Source organism: Mirounga angustirostris, unplaced genomic scaffold (genome assembly GCF_029215605.1).
Source record: "Mirounga angustirostris isolate CCGP_5_RB_7025 unplaced genomic scaffold, mMirAng1.0.hap1 SCAF_7, whole genome shotgun sequence".
NCBI classification, from domain to species: Eukaryota; Metazoa; Chordata; class Mammalia; order Carnivora; family Phocidae; genus Mirounga; species Mirounga angustirostris.
Window position 1 is genome coordinate 112715646 of NW_026991715.1, and position 17810 is coordinate 112733455.

At 58.5% G+C, this 17810-nt stretch overlaps 1 protein-coding gene across 4 annotated transcripts in view; it reads left to right on the plus strand.

The window, feature by feature from the left end:
* PDGFRB (platelet derived growth factor receptor beta) overlaps positions 1–17810 on the plus strand; it is a 36392-nt gene that overhangs the window by 8850 nt on the left and 9732 nt on the right. For 2 of the 4 annotated variants that reach the window (XM_054513958.2, XM_045902866.3), the window contains 12 exons: positions 6590–6635; positions 7819–8142; positions 8666–8932; positions 9653–9780; positions 9895–10069; positions 10643–10835; positions 11524–11639; positions 12960–13083; positions 13434–13645; positions 15866–15960; positions 16883–17015; positions 17549–17653. In XM_054513958.2, the coding sequence (XP_054369933.1) occupies positions 6596–6635; positions 7819–8142; positions 8666–8932; positions 9653–9780; positions 9895–10069; positions 10643–10835; positions 11524–11639; positions 12960–13083; positions 13434–13645; positions 15866–15960; positions 16883–17015; positions 17549–17653 (1912 nt within the window). In that variant the 5' untranslated portion in view covers positions 6590–6595. Of the gene's footprint in view, positions 1–6196; positions 6351–6589; positions 6636–7818; positions 8143–8665; positions 8967–9652; positions 9781–9894; positions 10070–10642; positions 10836–11523; positions 11640–12959; positions 13084–13433; positions 13646–15865; positions 15961–16882; positions 17016–17548; positions 17654–17810 lie in introns of those variants that run through there. The other 2 variants (XM_064596672.1, XM_045902893.1) reach the window with 2 other exon arrangements.

Below are 17810 nucleotides of genomic sequence, written 5' to 3' on the forward strand. Positions count from 1 at the left end.
TATCCCTGTTGTTTTCAAGGACTGCTAGCTCCTTGTTCCATCTTGCAGGGGCTCCAGGGGGTCCAGATGGGATCCAGAGGACTCCGGTCCAGGGATCCACGGGGCCTGCGCAGAGTCCTGGGGGTGGAGGTGGGCAGCCATGGGGGACGAACAGGGAGGCCAGTGAGGCGCCAGAGAAGGCAGGAAGCGTCTGCTCAGCAGGGGGGTGGGGGGGACAAGAGCACGTGGCGGGCCTCCCTCCCTCACTGACCTCCTTCTCAGGACGGTTCCCAGCCTGTGTGGGGACCCAGGCCCCCTCCCCTGGGCCCCCAGTGGCCGTGAAGCACACACTGAGTGCTTTCCCACGAGCTGTTCCAAGTCCCCGGGCCTGCGTTATCCCCCACCCCCAAGCGCACACACTCTGGCGGGTGAGGGGGTGTGTGGCAGGAGGGGGGGCGCTCAGGCTGGGGCGAATCAGTCCGTTCTTTATCAGCCTGGCTTGGATCCAGACAGATGTTTCGTTTTATTTTGAACTTCCAGAAAATAGGTCATTTCTTTCCATTGTGTCCCTGGGGAGGCCTCCCGGGGAGAGAAACACAGAGTGAGTGACGAGTGTGGGGGCCTCACTTGGGCCCTGGGGAGCTGGAAGGGCAGCGACCTCCCTTCCTCAGTCATGATGAGCTGTCGGCAGGACCGCGGCCCCTAGTTTCTTCAAGGCTGAGCTAAGAAGCCAGCCCATTCCTAGGGGCGATGGGGAGCTGCAGAGGTGCCAGGGAAGAACGTGGTCAGATAGGTATTTCAGAAAGGTTCCTCTGGTTGTGGTGTGAGAACAGGCCGGAGGGGACAGACTGCGGATGGCGAGACAGAAGGCGGGGCGGTGCAGCAGGACAGCCGGAGGGGACCAAGCTTGTGCTGGAGGGGGCAGGGGTAGGGGGATCCCAATGCCAGCCTGTGGAACTGACACTCTTATTCCACCCACTCGGACTTCCAGAACGTCTAGAGCCCATGCCAGGCCCCAACTTAGTTGCTTTCTGCTGCTTTGTTTGGGGGACCTCATAGGTACCCGGAAACCTGAAGGTCCTCTGGGTCGAGAGCAGCATGGCAGAGTGAGGCCTGGATGACCAAGCAGCATTGCTGTGTGATTTGGGCCAGGTTGCTCTCTCTCTGGCCTTAATGGGATCCTCAGGCTTGTGGGGAGATTCACTGTGTAGAGGTGGAGAATTGAGCCTTCACCAACAGATAGGAGCGGAGCTTAGGATTGAGGGTGGCAGGTGGGAGCCCCACAGCCTCAGCCCCTTCCCAGGCTTCTACCCCCCACTGTCTCCTTACCCAATGGACCCTGCAGTCCTCCCTGGCTCCTGGGGTGAAGTTCCCCCACCCAGGCTGCAAGAGCGCACCTACGTCTCAGCCCACTTGGAGCAAGGCCATGCGGGCCCTCCTCTGCCAGGTCCAGCCTGTGCGGCCCTCACTCACGTGCTCCCCCAGCTGCTGCCGGGAGGACTCAGTCCCTGCCGCCAGATGCCTCTTGCCCCCACACACTCCCAGGCCTAAGGCTGGCTGCCTTCTCTGAGCTGAGTCATGACATCCAGACCAGGGCCCCTCCCCGGCACCCCACCCCCACCCCAGCATTCCAACTGTGCCCAGCTGCCTTCCCGAGCAGGGTCCTGAGAGCCACAGCATGGCAGCCCTGGAAGTGCACCCAGGACGGCCCTGCCCACCCTGTGTACAGATGGGAAGACCAAGGCTCAGCACGGGGCACGATGGCACGATAGGTGGGTGACGGAGCTGGGGCTAGAACCCACAGCCCCTTGTTCCCAGTCAGGGGTCCGCCCCGGTTTGTCCCCGGGGTCGCAGAGTGGCGAGGGGTGTACGGAAGAGAGGATGAGGCTGCCAGCAGTTTCCCACTTCCACCCGCAACTTAGTGAGCCACCTCTGAAGCTCAGTCCCCATTCCCTGCTGGGTGGGATAGTACAGGGAAAGTGACTTTGACATAGAGGTCTCTGTGCGGCAGGGCAGGGGGTGTTCTGTGGAAACAGAGTGGGCAGTGGATGTAGTCTGAACCCTGGGTCTTGAGCCACCAGCCTCATCGGAGCTGGGGCTGGAGCCAGGGCAGCCCAGTCAGGTGAGCTTCAGCGCCCCATTGGCCACCTACCTGAGGCTGGCTTGCTTAGGTCAAAACACTGGCACCTGTCCCTGTTTTTCTCTAAGCCTCAGTTTCCCCACCTGTACAATGGGCACAGGAAGAGGGTTGGATTGGATAGATGATCCCTGAGGGCTGTGGAGCTCTGATATTTCATGACTCTAACCCCGTGACTCTGTGGCAAGGCCTCCTCCTCCCTCTGGCATCTTGTTTATTCAGAGCATCCCTGGCCCGAGACTGCCTGCCCCAACACCCACCTCCTCCCTGCAGCAGGGCTTCCTCCCTCCCCACCTCACTGCTATTTCTGCCCATTCCCTGCCTCAAGACGGAGGGTTCCTCTGTCCACTCAGGTGCCCACAGCCTCTCCAAACCCTAAAGCAGCTCCGTGGCAGCTCTCAATCCCGCCCCTTTGCCTCATTCTCATCTCAGAAAATGACACTGTGTCCCTAACACACACACACACACACTCCTGCCCCCCCACCCAGTATTCCAAGTCAGAATCAGGAGTGGGAGCTCGCGCAAGCTGCCCCTCACTCCAGCCCCCCCTTCCCCAGCATCTATCACCAAGTCCTGTCACCTCTCAGCTAAACCAATCTCGATGCCGTCTGTCTCTGCTGGTCCCCACCGCCCTGTCCCCAGCCCAGACACAGAAGGCGGTGGCACGGGCTGGTACAGAGCACTCTGCAGAGGTTCAGTCTCTGCTCTGCATTCCTAGGCAAGTTCCCTAAGTGCTCGCTGCCTCAATTTCCCCATCTAGAACAGGCCTGAGCCTGGTCTCTACCTCAGCGAGTTGGCTGAGGAGCACGGGCTTGTTGGGTGTCGTGGCTGGGTGTTTGGCTGTGCTGGGGCCTGTGTGCACACAGCATCCTGCACGTGCACAGCTTGGCCGGGGCTGGGTACACATGGGCTGTGTGGCCCGCGTGCGCCCCGCCCCTGGGCGTGTGGGAGAGCACGCAGGCAGCAGTCTGTGCCGGGCGCCGGGGAGCCGTGCGCACGTGGGTCTGGTGTGGGCACGCACGTGTGCAGTGCCTGCGTGAGGGGGCAGGGCACACACATGGCCCGGTGCACACGGGTGTGTTTCCGAGCAGCGTGTGAGTGAGCGCGTAGGCAGGGCTCTGTGGCGTGTGTGCACATGCTCGCCGTGTGCAAGCCTCCCTCCCCGGCAGCCACGGAGGCCCTCCTTGCTGGCCTCCCTGTGTCGTGGGAGTCTCGGGACCCCGAGGGAGGGAAGCTGCTGCTGGCGGATGTGGCCAAGAGGGACTGGATTTATTTAGATTTAGGTGGTGGGAAAGAAGTGGAGACTCATAGGATCTGGAAAGATGGAAGGCTGGGCTCAGAATGATTCCCCAAGCATGCCTGCTCCCCGGACTTGGGGTCCACATTCTGCTCCCCCAAGCGGGTCTGATTCACTATAAGGAGGGGGGCAATGACTCCATCTTTGGACCTCTGTCCCCCCCCCCCCAACCTGGCCAAAATAAGAGGAATCATGAGGTCTTCCTGGCACTCAGCACTCTCCTCGTGGGCAAAGGGGGGATCCCTGAGAGTCCCCTCCCTCTGTCTGCTTCAGGGGCCTCCCCAGGCAGGAGAGTATGGCAGGTAGGAGGGTGCCTGCATCCTGACTGTGACATTTGCCTTGTCCCAGGTGACTCCTCCCTGGAGGGCAGCCCTCCCCCTGAAGAAGGGGAAGTTGTCAGAGGCAAGCCCACAACCTCCGAAGTAGCTGCTTGGGCCTCTCTGGGGTTGGCTGGCACCACAGCAGGCTCTGAGAAGCACAGAGGTCCATAGGCATGGGGTAAATAACTGGGGGTATCAGGGAGTCATCTAAGATGGCCCCGGGAGTTTAGGTCTGGGTTCCCCCAAACTCTACTCTCGTTCTTCCCAGTCCTCCTGTTGTCCACACCCCCCTTTCTCTTGCCGCCTCCCGTGTTTCCATATCACCTGTTTGTCTCAAAGTCCCCTGAAAGACTGGCTAACTCCTAATTGTAGAGATAGGAAAAGTGAGGCCCAGAAAGGGAAACAATTTGTCAAAGTCCACACAGCATGTCTGTGACCAAATGGTCAAGGAAATTCAATCTGTTGAATGAGATGGGTTATGGATTCTCAAATGACTCCAGCCTCAGTAATGTAGCCCCCTCCTTCTCATCGGCCCTCACCTCCCTAAACCACCCCAGCAGGAATAACAGTGACCAGAACCTTCTCTCTGGCCAGTCAAAAACACAGTTTTAGAACAGGGGTAGCTCTTTGAGTTGCCCCATCCAAACCTCGCCCTGTATTCATGGGGAGAAACTGAGTCTCAGAGAAGGTGGGAGACACGCTGAGTCTCATGGTGAATCTGAGGTCCCTTGTGACTGGAGCCAAAATGCTCATTTCCTAGAGTGAGAAGTCAGTCCAAGACCCCTGGGGCATCTACACTCGCCCTGAGCTCTTCTGCCCAGCCTATCCTCTCCCTAGCCTGATTCTGCCTTTTTGCTGTGTGTCTAGGCCACGATTCTGTCCCTCTCTGGGCTGCTGCCTGTTCAAGAAGGCCTCTCCTCGCTCAGAGTCTGAGACTCTGAGCTGCCCCCAGCCCCAGGCCCAGCAGGAGAGGAGCCAGGGTCAGGGGAGCTGGGGGCCCAGCCTGCAAGGCCCAGCCTTCCAGAGCCAGGCCAGCCCTGGTTGCAGTGACCTCCCATCTCCAGGCCAGCCGACCAAATTCCTCCTTTAGAATAATAAACAGTGTGGCCAGCCAGGGAGGCTGGGAGGGGAGGGGCAGGGAGGCTGAAATGACCCCCTCCCCCAGCCTTGGCTGCTAATGATTTTCTTTGGCTGAGACCTCAGGCAGGAACGGGGGAGCCAGAGGGGCACCCACCGAGGGGCAGATGGGCCTCTGTGGGGGCTGCTGGTTCTGCCTCGGCACTGCTCCCTCCTGCTGGCGCAAGACTGGCATCCAGCTGGAGGGGCTGGGGCGGGAGGGATGGGAGTGGGAGTGCTGTGGAAGGGCGGGGCTTCGGGTCTGGAACAGTTGAGAGAGAGGAAGGGGGCGGGGGAATGAAGAGACCCTCAGGCAGGCCGGCCCGAAGGGACGGGGAGAAGGAGGAAGGGCAGAGCAGAATTGCTCACAGAGCTTCTTGGGGTGCTGGGCAGCGCTGAGCCCAGGGCCCAGCGGTAGGTGGAAATGCAGCCCCAGCAGGAGTGGCACACTCCCTGTCATCCCATTTTGAGAGCTGGAGACTGAGGACACAGGAGGCAGCCCCAGTGGGGCTCAGACCCGGAGCCCAGCCCTGGCTTGAAAAGTAAAGGGCCGGGCTGGGGAGCGGAGTGGGGGCCGTCTGGGCGTGGCCTGAGGAGCCGGCCGGCTGGGCAGCCTCTCAGGGAAGTCAGCAGACCCACAGCACGGGAGGCTCCCTGTGCCTGGTCACGTGCTCACTTCCTACCCCTGTCCGCCTCTGGCCTCCTTCCTACCCATGCTGCAGGCAGACCCCTGCCGGCTCGGCTATTGGTGCTTATCTGGGATCCTCAGATGGCGCTGCCAAGGGCAGGGATGGAGCAGAGACCCACCTAATTCCATCCGTCTCCCTGTGTCTCCCTGCGTCCCTGCTTCGGTCTCTTGCTGTTGCCTTCACTGTGTGCTTCCTCCCTCTCGGTCTCTGTCTGTCTCTCTCTGCCTCTATCATTCCGGGTCTCTTTGTCTCCCTCCTCAACAAGCTCTGCTGTGTCATCCTGCGCAAACTTCTATCCCATCCAGAGCCTTGGTTTCCCTGTCTGGACCCTGGGGGTGGGGGTGGGGGTGGGGGGACTTGGACTCCGGAGTCTCCAAGGACCTTTGAAGCCTTGCCATGCAGTGGGGCTTCCCCTGGGCTCAGCCCCTGGCCGCTCCCCCCTAGGCCTCCCTGTGCTGCTTGGGGCTGCGTAAAGGGGGCCCAAGCATGGGGGTGCCCCCCCACATTCCGCAGTCCTGACTCCCCCGCTTCCCTTCCCACAGCCGCCTCCACTTCCTGTTGTGCTTTTGGAGCCTGTGGGAGTTCTCTGGGTTCTGGCTTTCCCCCTCCTGCTCCCCCTGGCCTTTCATCACGCTTTCCCAAATATTTGTCCTGGCAGATAAGAGCCTGGTATTGAGACTGTCACCCGGAGGACTGGCTGTTGGAGCTGGCGGGCCCCTGGACACCATCCAGCCCGAGTCCCCCACTCCCATTGTGCATACAGAGAAACTAAGGCCCAGAGAGGCCTGGGTTCAGCCAAGGCCGCTGGAGAGGTAGAGGCAGAGCCAAAGTAGGGTCCACGCACCCTGAGGCCCAGCCCCGTGCAGGGGGAGGGGACTCTGGGGCATGAGTGCCCTCTTGATCATGGGACATGGGTGACTTCTGACTTCAGCCCCACAGACATGGAAGCTGGGTGGTCTAGGCTGGGGTTTACTCTGCAGGACCCAGGTGCTAAGTCCGATTTGCAATGACTCTGCCCACTCTGAGCCCTGACCCCTATTTAACTCTGCAGGACACCATGCAGCCTCCGAGCACCATGCCGGCTCCTGTCCTCAAAGGTAGGTACACTGTGGCTTCCAAGTGTCATTCCAGCTCCTGTCGTCAAAGGTGGAGGGGGCTCCCAGGGAGCCACTAAGCAGAACCCTGGAGCTGGCAGGGGCGGTGCATGCTAGCACTGGGGCCTGGGAGCCCAGGCGCACTGTTGTGCTCTCGAGCCTCAATTTCCTGCCTTTCCAGTGGTGCTCAGTGGAGGCCTCCTTCTACTGTCCACTCAGCTCAGAAACCTCAGTGGACCCCTGCTTGTCCAGAGCCATTAGCTCAGATCCTTTGCTCAGCCCTCCATACCCCATGCCTCCTCACCAAATGTCCCCACCCCACTTGCTAACAGTCACCCCAGTGTCCCACCTCTTCCCAGCACTCTTTGGTATCAGCCTGGCTGGTCTGCTTCCGGTCTGGGGCTCCCCTCCCCTGCCTGGATCCCTCACTGCCTATGAGCTCCCAAGTCCTGGCTGGGCTTCCGCTAGCACACCCTTCCCTCACTACTGCCTGTTACATGCAGTCGGTGCTCCAGGGCCTGGGTGGCTGACCAGGCAGCCAACGGTCACTGGCCATCAGTGACCAGCCCATGGCCTACCGAGGATGGCTGGCTGGCTGGCTGAGCATCTGTGGGCTTGGGGGACGTGGCTTACAGAATCCTTCCCAGAGGGCATCAGCAGGGGGAGAGGAGCCAATCATTTGACACCCCGCCCCAGTTCCCTCCAGCCCCCCCGGGGGGGGGTTGCTGCTGATTCTCTCCGGTCCTGTCTTCCCTACTCTGAGCTACCTTGCCCCACCCTCCCCAATCAAGACCACTTCTGGGCTTGGGTGGAACCCGGGCAGCTGGGGCAGCTGCAGGGAAGGGGCTCAGAAAGTGACCTGGGAAGTAATGCAGGAACTGGAGGCCTGGGAATTGCTTCCCGAGGATTTCCTGATGCCTTTGGGAGAACATGCCCACAGCCTGAACACAGCATAGCTGGAGGACTCTGAAGCCTGGGATCTAGAGGCACTAAGATCAGGAGGCCAGGAGGCTGGACTGGAAGGAGTCCCTGGGGCCCGGGCACTGGGCAAGCAGGCTTCAGAGCCATGGGTTCCAGTCTGTGTCGGATTAGGGAGGTGTGGTCTTCAAGGACAGTGCAGATATGGCCTCCCCCAGGATCCGCCGAGAGGAGAGGTGCTGATGCTCTGATGCCTTTTCTCCCGAAGGCCAGGTGCTGTTGCTGCCCCTCCTGTTGCTGCTGGGCCCACAGGCCTCCTGGGGCCTGGTCATCACACCCCCAGGGCCAGAGCTTGTCCTCAATGTCTCCAGCAACTTCGTTCTGACTTGCTCGGGGCCCGCTCCAGTGGTGTGGGAACGGATGTCCCAGGAGCCCCTGCAGAAAATGACCAAGACCCAGGATGGCACCTTCTCCAGCACACTGACACTGACCAATGTCACTGGGATAGACACAGGAGAATACTTTTGCACCTACCAAGGCTCCCATGGGCTGGAGCCTGGTGAACGAAAACGGCTCTATATCTTTGTGCCAGGTAAGCGCCCCCGCCTGCATGCTCACTCCCTGACTTCTCTCACCTGCAGGCGTCTGGGGGGAGCTGAGAGTGCTTAGTGACATTGTGAGACACGGCCAGCTTAGACATGCAGACAAATCATGGAATCCAGCCTGGGTCAGTCCAGGAGTATGTTCACTCCCCACCCCTGGGTCTGGAGATCTGACTGCTCCCTGCCAGCCCACCCCGTTCCTGGCTCCCCAGAACTCTGCCTTTTCAGCAGGTTCCAATATGCTCTCTTTTGGGCCTCCACATCCCATCTTTCCCATACTCCAAGCTCTGGGTACCAGCTACCCTTCAACTTGTGGCTTATCTTCTTTCTCACCCTGGTGCTGACCATATCAAATGTTAAAACTAGAAGGGACCTCTGAGAGCATCCTTATTCTGTAACGGGAAGACTGAGGGCAAGAGAGGGGAAGACACCTGCTCAAGGTCACAAAGAAATTCAGGGGATAGGCAGAAAACCAGTTCCCCTGATCCTCATTCTTGGCCCCACACCTGGCAGATCCCATGATGGGTTTTCTTCCGGTCGACCCCGAGGAACTATTCATCTTCCTCACGGAAATAACTGAGATCACAATTCCGTGCCGAGTGACAGATCCGAGACTGGTGGTGACACTGCATGAGAAAAAAGTGGATATTCCACTGCCCATCCCCTATGACCACCAACGTGGCTTCTCTGGTACCTTCGAGGACAAGACCTATGTCTGCAAAACCACCATCGGGGACAAGGAAGTGGATTCTGAAGCCTACTATGTCTACAGCCTCCAGGGTGAGCCCCCTTTCTGGCCTGATGCTCAGCAGAGGCCAGTATGACCCTCTGCAGAGGTAGAGCCCTTTCCAGCTTACGAAGTGGGCAATTTCATTTTTCACTGGATTCTCACTGTAGTCTTGGAAGGCAGGTAGTGTTTCCCCATTTTACAGGTGAGAAGCTTGAAACTCAGAGGTTGGAGTATGCCCGAGGTTATGGGGAAGGTGGGTGGCAGGGCTGGGCCGTATACCGTGGTAGGCAAAGGCATGGGCCTCAGAGCTGGTTGGGTTTGAATCCCAGCTGTGCACTGAGTTTGCATGGGGCACATAATGTCTCCGAGTCTGCTTTTTCCTCTGGAAAATGAGGAAAAGAATGACTGCCCACCTAGGGGGATTATTGTGAGGATTAAAGACAGAGGCTCCTTGGTACATGGTTTGTGCTCCATACCTTTCTCCTGTACTTAGGTGCCCAGGGAATACATTGACTGAAGACTGTTATCTCTTCTAGAATGTCAGTTCCATGAGGACAGGAATTTTATCTGTTGTGTTTACTGCTAAAGTCCCAGTGCCCAGCATAGTACTTGGCGTATAGGACATAGTTAACAAATATTTGTTGAATGAATGAATCTTCCGCACCAGACATCCCTTCCCTCTCTGAATCCCCACCCCATCCCCAAGCTGAAGGGCTGGTGTGGTGGCTGGTGGTGACTTCCTCAGCCCTAAACTAATCTCTTTCCATTAGTGTCATCCATCAATGTCTCAGTGAATGCAGTGCAGACTGTGGTCCGTCAGGGTGAGAACATCACCATCATGTGCATCGTGACCGGAAATGAGGTGGTCAACTTTGAATGGACATACCCACGCATGGAGGTAATGCTGGGCCAGGGGTTGGAGGAACGTCCAGGGAAGGATGGCTATCTTGACTTGCAGCCTAACTTCTTGGACCCTGCCTGACTGGGGGGCTTACCCCACCTGTTCCTCCAGAGTGGGCGGCTGGTGGAGCCAGTGACTGACTTCCTCTTCAATATGCCCTCCCACATACGCTCCATCCTGCACATCCCTAGTGCTGAGCTTGGCGATTCAGGGACCTACATCTGCAATGTATCGGAGAGTGTGAATGAGCATCAAGATGAAAAGTCCATCAATGTCACTGTGGTCGGTGCGTGCCTTGGGCTTAGCCCCCACCCTCCTTCTGAGCTGGACCTAGACCCTATCATAGCCCCAGGGTACTGTCAGCCAATTCCAGTACAGCTCTAGCTTCAGTACCAACCAAAGCCCATTTCCAGAATAAACCCAAACCAAAACGCAGTGTCAGCCCCAAATCCAACTCTAATCCCACCGTGGACTTTCTGCCTAGCCAGAACCTCAGCCCCAACCCGAGATCTAAACCCAACTGCCATTCCAGGCCCAGGTCGCCCCATCCTCAAATTCAGCCAGGCTGCGGTGAGATCGACAACTCCAGTCCCAATCTCAAACCCGGTCCCGAAATCAGTATCAACCCCCAGTTCGGCGCCTGGTCCAGTCTCAGTCCCAACTTCAACCCCAGCTCCGGTAACTCCATCACTGGTTCAGGCCCTAAAGTCTGAAGCCCCGCCCCCGGAAGGCCGGGCTCCTCTGGCCTTCCATAGATGCCTGGCCTCCAGGAGCCCCGCCCCCAGGGGGCGCTGCCCTATTGGTAGCCGGGCCTAGCCCCGCCCCCTGGGGCCCCGCCCCTGACGGCCGCCCCTTGCAGAGAATGGCTACGTGCGGCTGCTGGGAGAGCTGGACCCCGTACAATTCGCGGAGCTGCACCGCAGCCGGACTCTGCAGGTCGTGTTCGAGGCCTACCCGCCGCCTACTGTCATGTGGTTCAAGGACAACCGTACGCTAGGCGACTCCAACGCAGGCGAGATCTCCCTGTCCACACGCAATGTGTCTGAGACCCGGTGAGCAGCGGCCCCCCCACTCCATTCTTGACGTTATTCCCTGCAGCTGCCAGGCAGTTCACAGCTTTCAGCCACTGGACACACCTAGATCCACCTTTCCTGAGAGCCTACTATGTGCGAGGCGCCATGCCAGGCACTGGGGAGGCTGCAGAGATCCGAATAGACTGTTCCAGCCCTCCTAGAGTTTCCTGTCTAGTCGGGGAAACAGACACCCGCAGATGATCACCCAGATGTTTAGTTGTCCTTGTGATGGGGGGAACCAGCTGGGAGCAACTGAGGAGAAAAAGGCCAGATGATCAGGGAAGAGCATGCCAGGTGGGCCACTACTACCTATGCATGGATGGTGGTCCGAAGGCTGCAGATGAGCAGGTGGATACAAGGTGCGGTCGGTGAGGATAAAGCCATGTCAGGCCTTTCTGCAGGAGTGAGATGTGGAGGGGAGAGGGAAAGGGTGCTTCCCCCGCCCTTGTCATCCCTCCCCAACCCCCCTCTTAGCTCAGTGGAGCCAGCTGCCAATGGGTGGGGATTCAGGAGACTGGTGTGAGTCCCACTCTGCTCCTGACACCCGCGTGACCTTGGGAAGCCCCTGCCCCTCCCTGGGCCTGGTTTCTCTTCTCTGTACAAGGAGGGTCGGGGGGACTGTGAGAGTTCTTCCAGCTCTGGCAACTAGGCCTGTCGTGCTCCACAGGTACGTGTCAGAACTGACGCTGGTGCGGGTGAAGGTGGCTGAGGCTGGCTGCTACACCATGCGGGCCTTCCATGAGGACGCGGAGGCCCAGCTGTCCTTCCAGCTGCAGGTCAACGGTACGGAGCTGTGCACCCTGCCTCCCCCACCCCACCCCGCTTCCCTCTCCCTTCCTACCCTGTCCTCCCACCCATAGGAGGAGAAGGAGCAGGAGAGGGAGCTGAGGACTCAGGAGGCTGGCTTCTAGGCTGAGCTCCAACACTTCCGCTCCTGTGTGAACTCGGCATATCCCCTCTTTGGGCCTCAAGCTGTGTAAGGAGGCCAGTGGGCTACACTGGTGTCCCTAAAGCCTCAGGCATTCATGTACCAGTGCATGATTTTTCCTTCTCACATACCCTTATACTATACTACTAACTAGATAGATATGTATTGAGCAACAACAACACACCAGTCTGTTCAGGTTCTTGAGTCCCTGCCTTTGCATCGCTTGTCTCCTGCTGGGGGAAGACAAACACTCAACAGTAGGGCAGAGAACAAGCAAATGACACAGAAGATTAGAGGTAACAAGTGCTGTCGAAGTGGGAAAAAAGCTGGGTAGGGAGGATAGAGAGTTCAGGGGGCACGGGGCAGTGAGGGTTGCGATTTCAAATAGCCTGATCAAGTTGGCCTCATGGAGGCGACATTTTCGTGAAGACTTCTAGAAGGTGAGGGCATTCACCAAGCAGTTCTGTGGGGCAAGGGCCCACCAAGCAGTACCAAGGCAGGACCAACAGCAGAAAGCCGGTGTGGCTGGAACCGAGGAGGGGGAGAGTGGTGGGAGATGAGGTCAGAGCTGAGACCTGGAAGTCGGCGGGGGGGGCAGATTGTGTGGGTCCCCTCGGGCCCTTGTATGGACTTTGGCTTTTACTATGACTGAAATGACGGAGCCACGGCAGGGTTTTGAGCAGGGGAATGACACACTAATGACTTACTGTTTTGTCAATTGACTTTCTAAAAATAAATGTATTTTGAAAGAGAATTTAACCTCTCAATTGTAGATGGAAAATCAGCATCACATGTCATAAATATAAAGCAACCACTAAAATAAACTCTGGGAAAACAAAGCGATGCTATTAAATTCTAGCTCCATGCTCTCGTTTTCCCAGGGCTTTCTCTGACCCTCAGACCTGCTCTGTCTTTGTTAAAAGGGAAGATTAGCGAGTCTCAGAGAGGTGTTAGAGACAGACTAGCACCCTACTGAGGCCTTCCCTTTGAAGTACCCAGAAGGGGAACCTGTCAGTTTTCACACGGTGATTCCTGGTATTTGATGTTCACCTGCAGCCTGAGGCTCCCCTCCCCCCACCCAGGGGAGACCCTGGGCCAGGTCCTCCCCTGGGCCTTTCTCACTGACTGTCCTTCCTGACCTCCCCACCTCCTGGCCTCCTGCCCTCTCCACGCAGTGCCTGTCCGTGTGCTGGAGCTGAGTGAAAGCCACCCTGCCAGTGGGGAGCAGACGGTCCGCTGTCGCGGCCGGGGCATGCCCCAGCCACACCTCACCTGGTCTACCTGCAGCGACCTCAAAAGGTAAGCAGACCCGGGGCCTCTGGCTCCCAGGGTGACCACAGTGGCCTGGTAGGACCCAGTGGAGTTCATCTAGTCCAGCCTCTTCCTCCGGGCACGCTGTTCCAGGCTAGAGCTCCGTCCAAGAGGATGTGGCTTCTTGGAGATGCTCTGCATGACCTAAACTGTCCCGTTTCCTTACCTTGACTCAGACGATCGAATGAAGGGAGTGGATTTTGCCGCCCAGGGCTCTCAGTTCTGGGGTAGGAGCGCCCCCTGCCGGTCAGTCGAGGGGCCACAGGAGGAATGAGCTCAGGGCCAGGCGGCGGGAAGCAGCAGGGACTGGAAGCTGACCCGGCTGGCTCTCCTGGCAGGTGTCCGCGCGAGCTGCCGCCCACGCCGCTGGGGAACAGTTCGGAGGAGGAGAGCCAGCTGGAGACTAACGTGACATACTGGCCCGAGGATCAGGAGTTCGAGGTGGTGAGCACACTGCGCCTGCGCCGTGTGGATCAGCCGCTGTCAGTGCGCTGCACTCTACACAACCTGCTGGGACGCGACATGCAGGAGGTCACCGTGGTGCCGCACTGTGAGTCCTCCGGCCCGGGTGGCCCCTGAAGGCCCTCCACCCCCACCTGCACCCCGCCATTCTTGGAACTGTGCCCGTGAGCCCAGTGGGCCAGAGTCAGCGTGCCTGTGGGCACTCAGGAGCATGGCAAAGCCCACCGGAGTATGACCCTGTGCACTTACACAACACCGCAGTACTGGCACCCACGCGTACACCCGTGAGGGTCTGTGAGCCAAGGCTGCGGTGTATGTCTGCAAGCGTGTGCACAAGCGTGCATGACACCCCGCCTCTGTGGGAACCCACCGAGCGCATGTGTATAAACCACGTATATGACCACGCCCAATCCCCAGCCATGTATATAAACCCACGAGTGTGTGTGTGTGGATGCACGATCGCACGAGGGTGCAGACAGTGCGCGTACAATTCCTGTGCGTGTGTGCAAACCGGCGCGGTGCATGTCCGCAGCGTGGAGCGCAGCATCCCCTCTGTGGAAGCGTGCGAGCACAGTCTCTGCACACAGATGCCTGCTGTACCGTGCGTGTCTGTGAGCAGGTGCACACACACCCACACACGATTCCTGTCCATAGGAATAGCGGCGGCCATGCATATAGTGTCCCTGCGCAGGCATTTCCCCCTGCGCTGGTACCTCGGTTGTTCGCTTGTTTCCTCTTTCTCCCTGGAGAAGCCCAGCCCCGCCTGCCCTTCTAGTGCCCCCAGTCCAGAGAGAAGGCAGACAAGGAACTAGGCAATCCCACTGCAGGGGGCAGTACTCTGGGGGGGAAGCCGAGAGGGAGGAGGGGCTCCGTGCCCAGCTGGGGGTTTCAGGAAAGTGTCCTGGAGAAAGAAAGCTTTAGGTCAAAACCCGAAAGATACCTGGGAGTTAGCCTGGTAAGGAATGGTGTTCCAGTCAAAGCGAATGGCCTGTGCGTGGGAGAGCCCAGAGGCAAGATGGGATCAGAGAACTCAAAGGCATTCAGTGTGGCTGGAGCCCAGAGTATGTGTGTATTTAGAGGAGGGGGGAGATAAAGAGAGAAAGGGAAGGGAGTGGTAAAGGAGGGGCTCAGGGGTAGGCAGAAGCCAGGGAGAGCAAAGCTTTGAAGGCTGTGCGAGGCGTTGGTAGGTTGGTGGGCTCACACACACATGAGCTCGCACACATACAGAGCTGCCTCCGGCCCCCTGGCCTGTGGTGGGACAGGTGGGGGTTTCATACCTTATCTCACTCCCACTCCCACGCATGCACACGTACCCCTGAGCCAGTGGGCACCTGCAGACCAGCCCAGAGCAAGACAGAAGTAGAGCTTTTGTGTGCCACCTGAGCGGGGAGGCACGTACCAGCCCACAGGGAAACTACCGTGGCTGCATGAAGCCTCTTCTTTTTACTGAGATGGCTCCTTAGAAAATTCAGACTTCCTTCCCAGGCCTGGGATGTGTGACCTGGTGGGGAGAGGGAGGAGAGGAGTGATGTTGGTCTGGGACCCTGAGGAGGAGGGACAGGGCCTCCAGGGGTGCCAAGAGGGGCAAGTGGGGGACAGAGGAAGAGGGAATGAGTTCCTCAGGGCCCCATGGGTGGCCAGTGGGGCAGGGTAGGGGAGATGAGGGTCTGGCAGGGGTGGATGCAAAGGGAGGGGAAGAGAATGGGAAATCGTACAGCAAAGAGGCCGAGGCCTTCAGGAGGAGACTTGGCGCTTGGGGGCCCAGAGTTAGCCTGACTTGGTCACCCCTGTTCCCTGGGGGATGCACCTTATAACTATCATCACTATCCCAACGCTGCTGGAGACTCCGGGTGAAGCAGGGGAGGAAACAGTTGGGATTCATCGGGCTGTGGGAGCTCAGTCCCTCAGTCCGTTGGCCCCTCGGTCAGGCTCTGTGCTAGCTGTGACAGCCAGGCGAGGGCATAGATTCAGGGGCGAGGGCAGCCCAGGCAGTCAGCAGCTGACATCCAATCTGGAGCCACGGCACACAGGCCTGACTGAGCCCTGCAAGGGCTGAAGGCATATGGGGGCCCAGAGAGAGCTGAGCGCCGTTGTAACTGAGGGGCATATAGGTTCTTATGGGAGGTGTGGCCCTGAGGGAGGGGCTGAGAGTCTGACATCACAGGCCATGGTTGGTGGAGGGGGGCTTCCCTTCCAGGCAGGACAGTAGAGAGGATTTGCCGTACCAGCGGTGGGGGGACGGGAGGACTGCCAGGGAGCTGCCAAGCTCCCCATTTGCTTATGGCCAGCTCTTTGTCTCTGCCTCCAGCTCTGCCCTTCAAGGTGGTGGTGATCTCGGCCATCCTGGCCTTGGTGGTCCTCACAGTCATCTCCCTCATCATCCTCATCATGCTCTGGCAGAAGGTAACCTCCCACCCTTGCCTAGTGGGTGCAGACTGGCACACTATTTTTTTTTTTTACATGGAGCCCCCAGCTGCCCTTGAATGTTGCAGGATCTGGTCACGTCCCAGCCCAGCACAGAGTGCAGGTGTAAAACGACATGGAGCTACCTCCACCCCCAGCAGCAAGGGCCATCTCGGGCCTGGTCCAGGACAGCCAGGGTCCCTTGTCTCTGCTCTGCCCTCCTGGGTCTTGCTTGGACATCAGCCCTGCCCCTCCCAGCCATAGGGCAAAGCACTTTCTGGGTGGACTACATGAGCTCCAGGATTCTTACAACTCTCACCCCCAGAGACTCCCAGGCTTCTACTGAAATGCATTCTAATCCTATTAACGTGTAATTTCAATGTTCTGTTCTGAGGCTTCACCATTCTGCAATCCCAACATTTTAAGATTCCTAAGTTAGGATTGCAGCACCCATGATTCTGTCATTCTAAGATTCCAATCCTGTGATCCCAACATCCTATGATTTCAGCATTGTAAGCTTACATCTTTCTGAGATTCCCACTGCAAGTGACCCAGCATGGGGAGGGGCTGTCCACATCTAGCTGAGTGCCCCTAGCTTGTGTCACTTCCCACGACTGCAGGATCTCTACTCCCATCTGGAAGCAGCCAGGGCTCTGGGAGAAGCTGGCAAGCTGGTCCTGTTGAGCCAGGCCCTTGGCTATTAGCTGCTCCTTAGCCACTGCCAAGCTGGGGCCTCTTGGCACCTGTTCTCACTGAGCCCATGAAGCTTTATCCGTAACTTGCTGTGTGACTTCAAATATGCCTCTGCCCCTCTCTGGGCCTCACGGTCTCCTGCTCCATCTGTTCCATAAGGGGCTGTGGGCTAGTGGACCCCAAAGCCCAGACCTCCTCTGATGATCCATCCCTGGTGTTGGTTTTGCAGAAGCCACGTTATGAGATCCGATGGAAGGTGATTGAATCCGTGAGCTCCGATGGCCATGAGTACATCTACGTGGACCCTATGCAATTGCCCTACGACTCCACGTGGGAGCTGCCACGGGACCAGCTTGTGCTTGGTCAGTCCAGGGAGTCCTCGTGTGGCGGTCTGGGGCCTGGTGGCGGGTGGGAAGACTGAGGTGTGATCCAGCCTTGCCATGACTAGCTTTGAGAACTAGGGCTGCTGTCTTGCCTTCTCTGGCCCTCAGTGCCCCCCTCCATACATGGGGCAAGATGATCCCCCAGGGAGGGTTCAGCACTGAGGTCCTATGATCCTATGACTATGTGAGATAGGGCCCCTTCGTGGCAAGAGGGGGAGTATTAATCGAGGACAGGCTGCATGTCAGGCCTGTGCTTAGTCTAGCTGGGAAGGCTGAGGCGTGCAGAGGAGCTGAGCTCCCTTTTGGGATGGGAGGAAGGCTTCCAGGGACTAAAGATGGACCAGAAAGCAGGCAGGACTTAGATGAGACACCAGGAAGGGCTGCAAAACACTGTGGGAGACTCCTTGAGGGGAACACCTTAAGTCCAGGTTAGCTTGGGGGATTGACCTCCGAGAGAGCAGGCGATGCCGTTTCCTGGTGGGCCAGGAGCTGAGGGATCGTCTCTACCCCAGGACGCACCCTCGGCTCTGGGGCCTTTGGGCAGGTGGTGGAGGCCACAGCTCACGGCCTGAGCCATTCGCAGGCCACGATGAAAGTGGCGGTCAAGATGCTGAAATGTGAGTCCTGGGAGCCTGCCCCTCCCTCACATCTGGGCCCCCACGTCCCCCCTGCCCCCTGCCCACACATTCAGGCCCTCCCTGGTTCTGATTTGCACAAGCAATGTAGTCACCTGGAGGCCAGCACCACTCCAGACTCTGCTTTGGCTAAGACGTT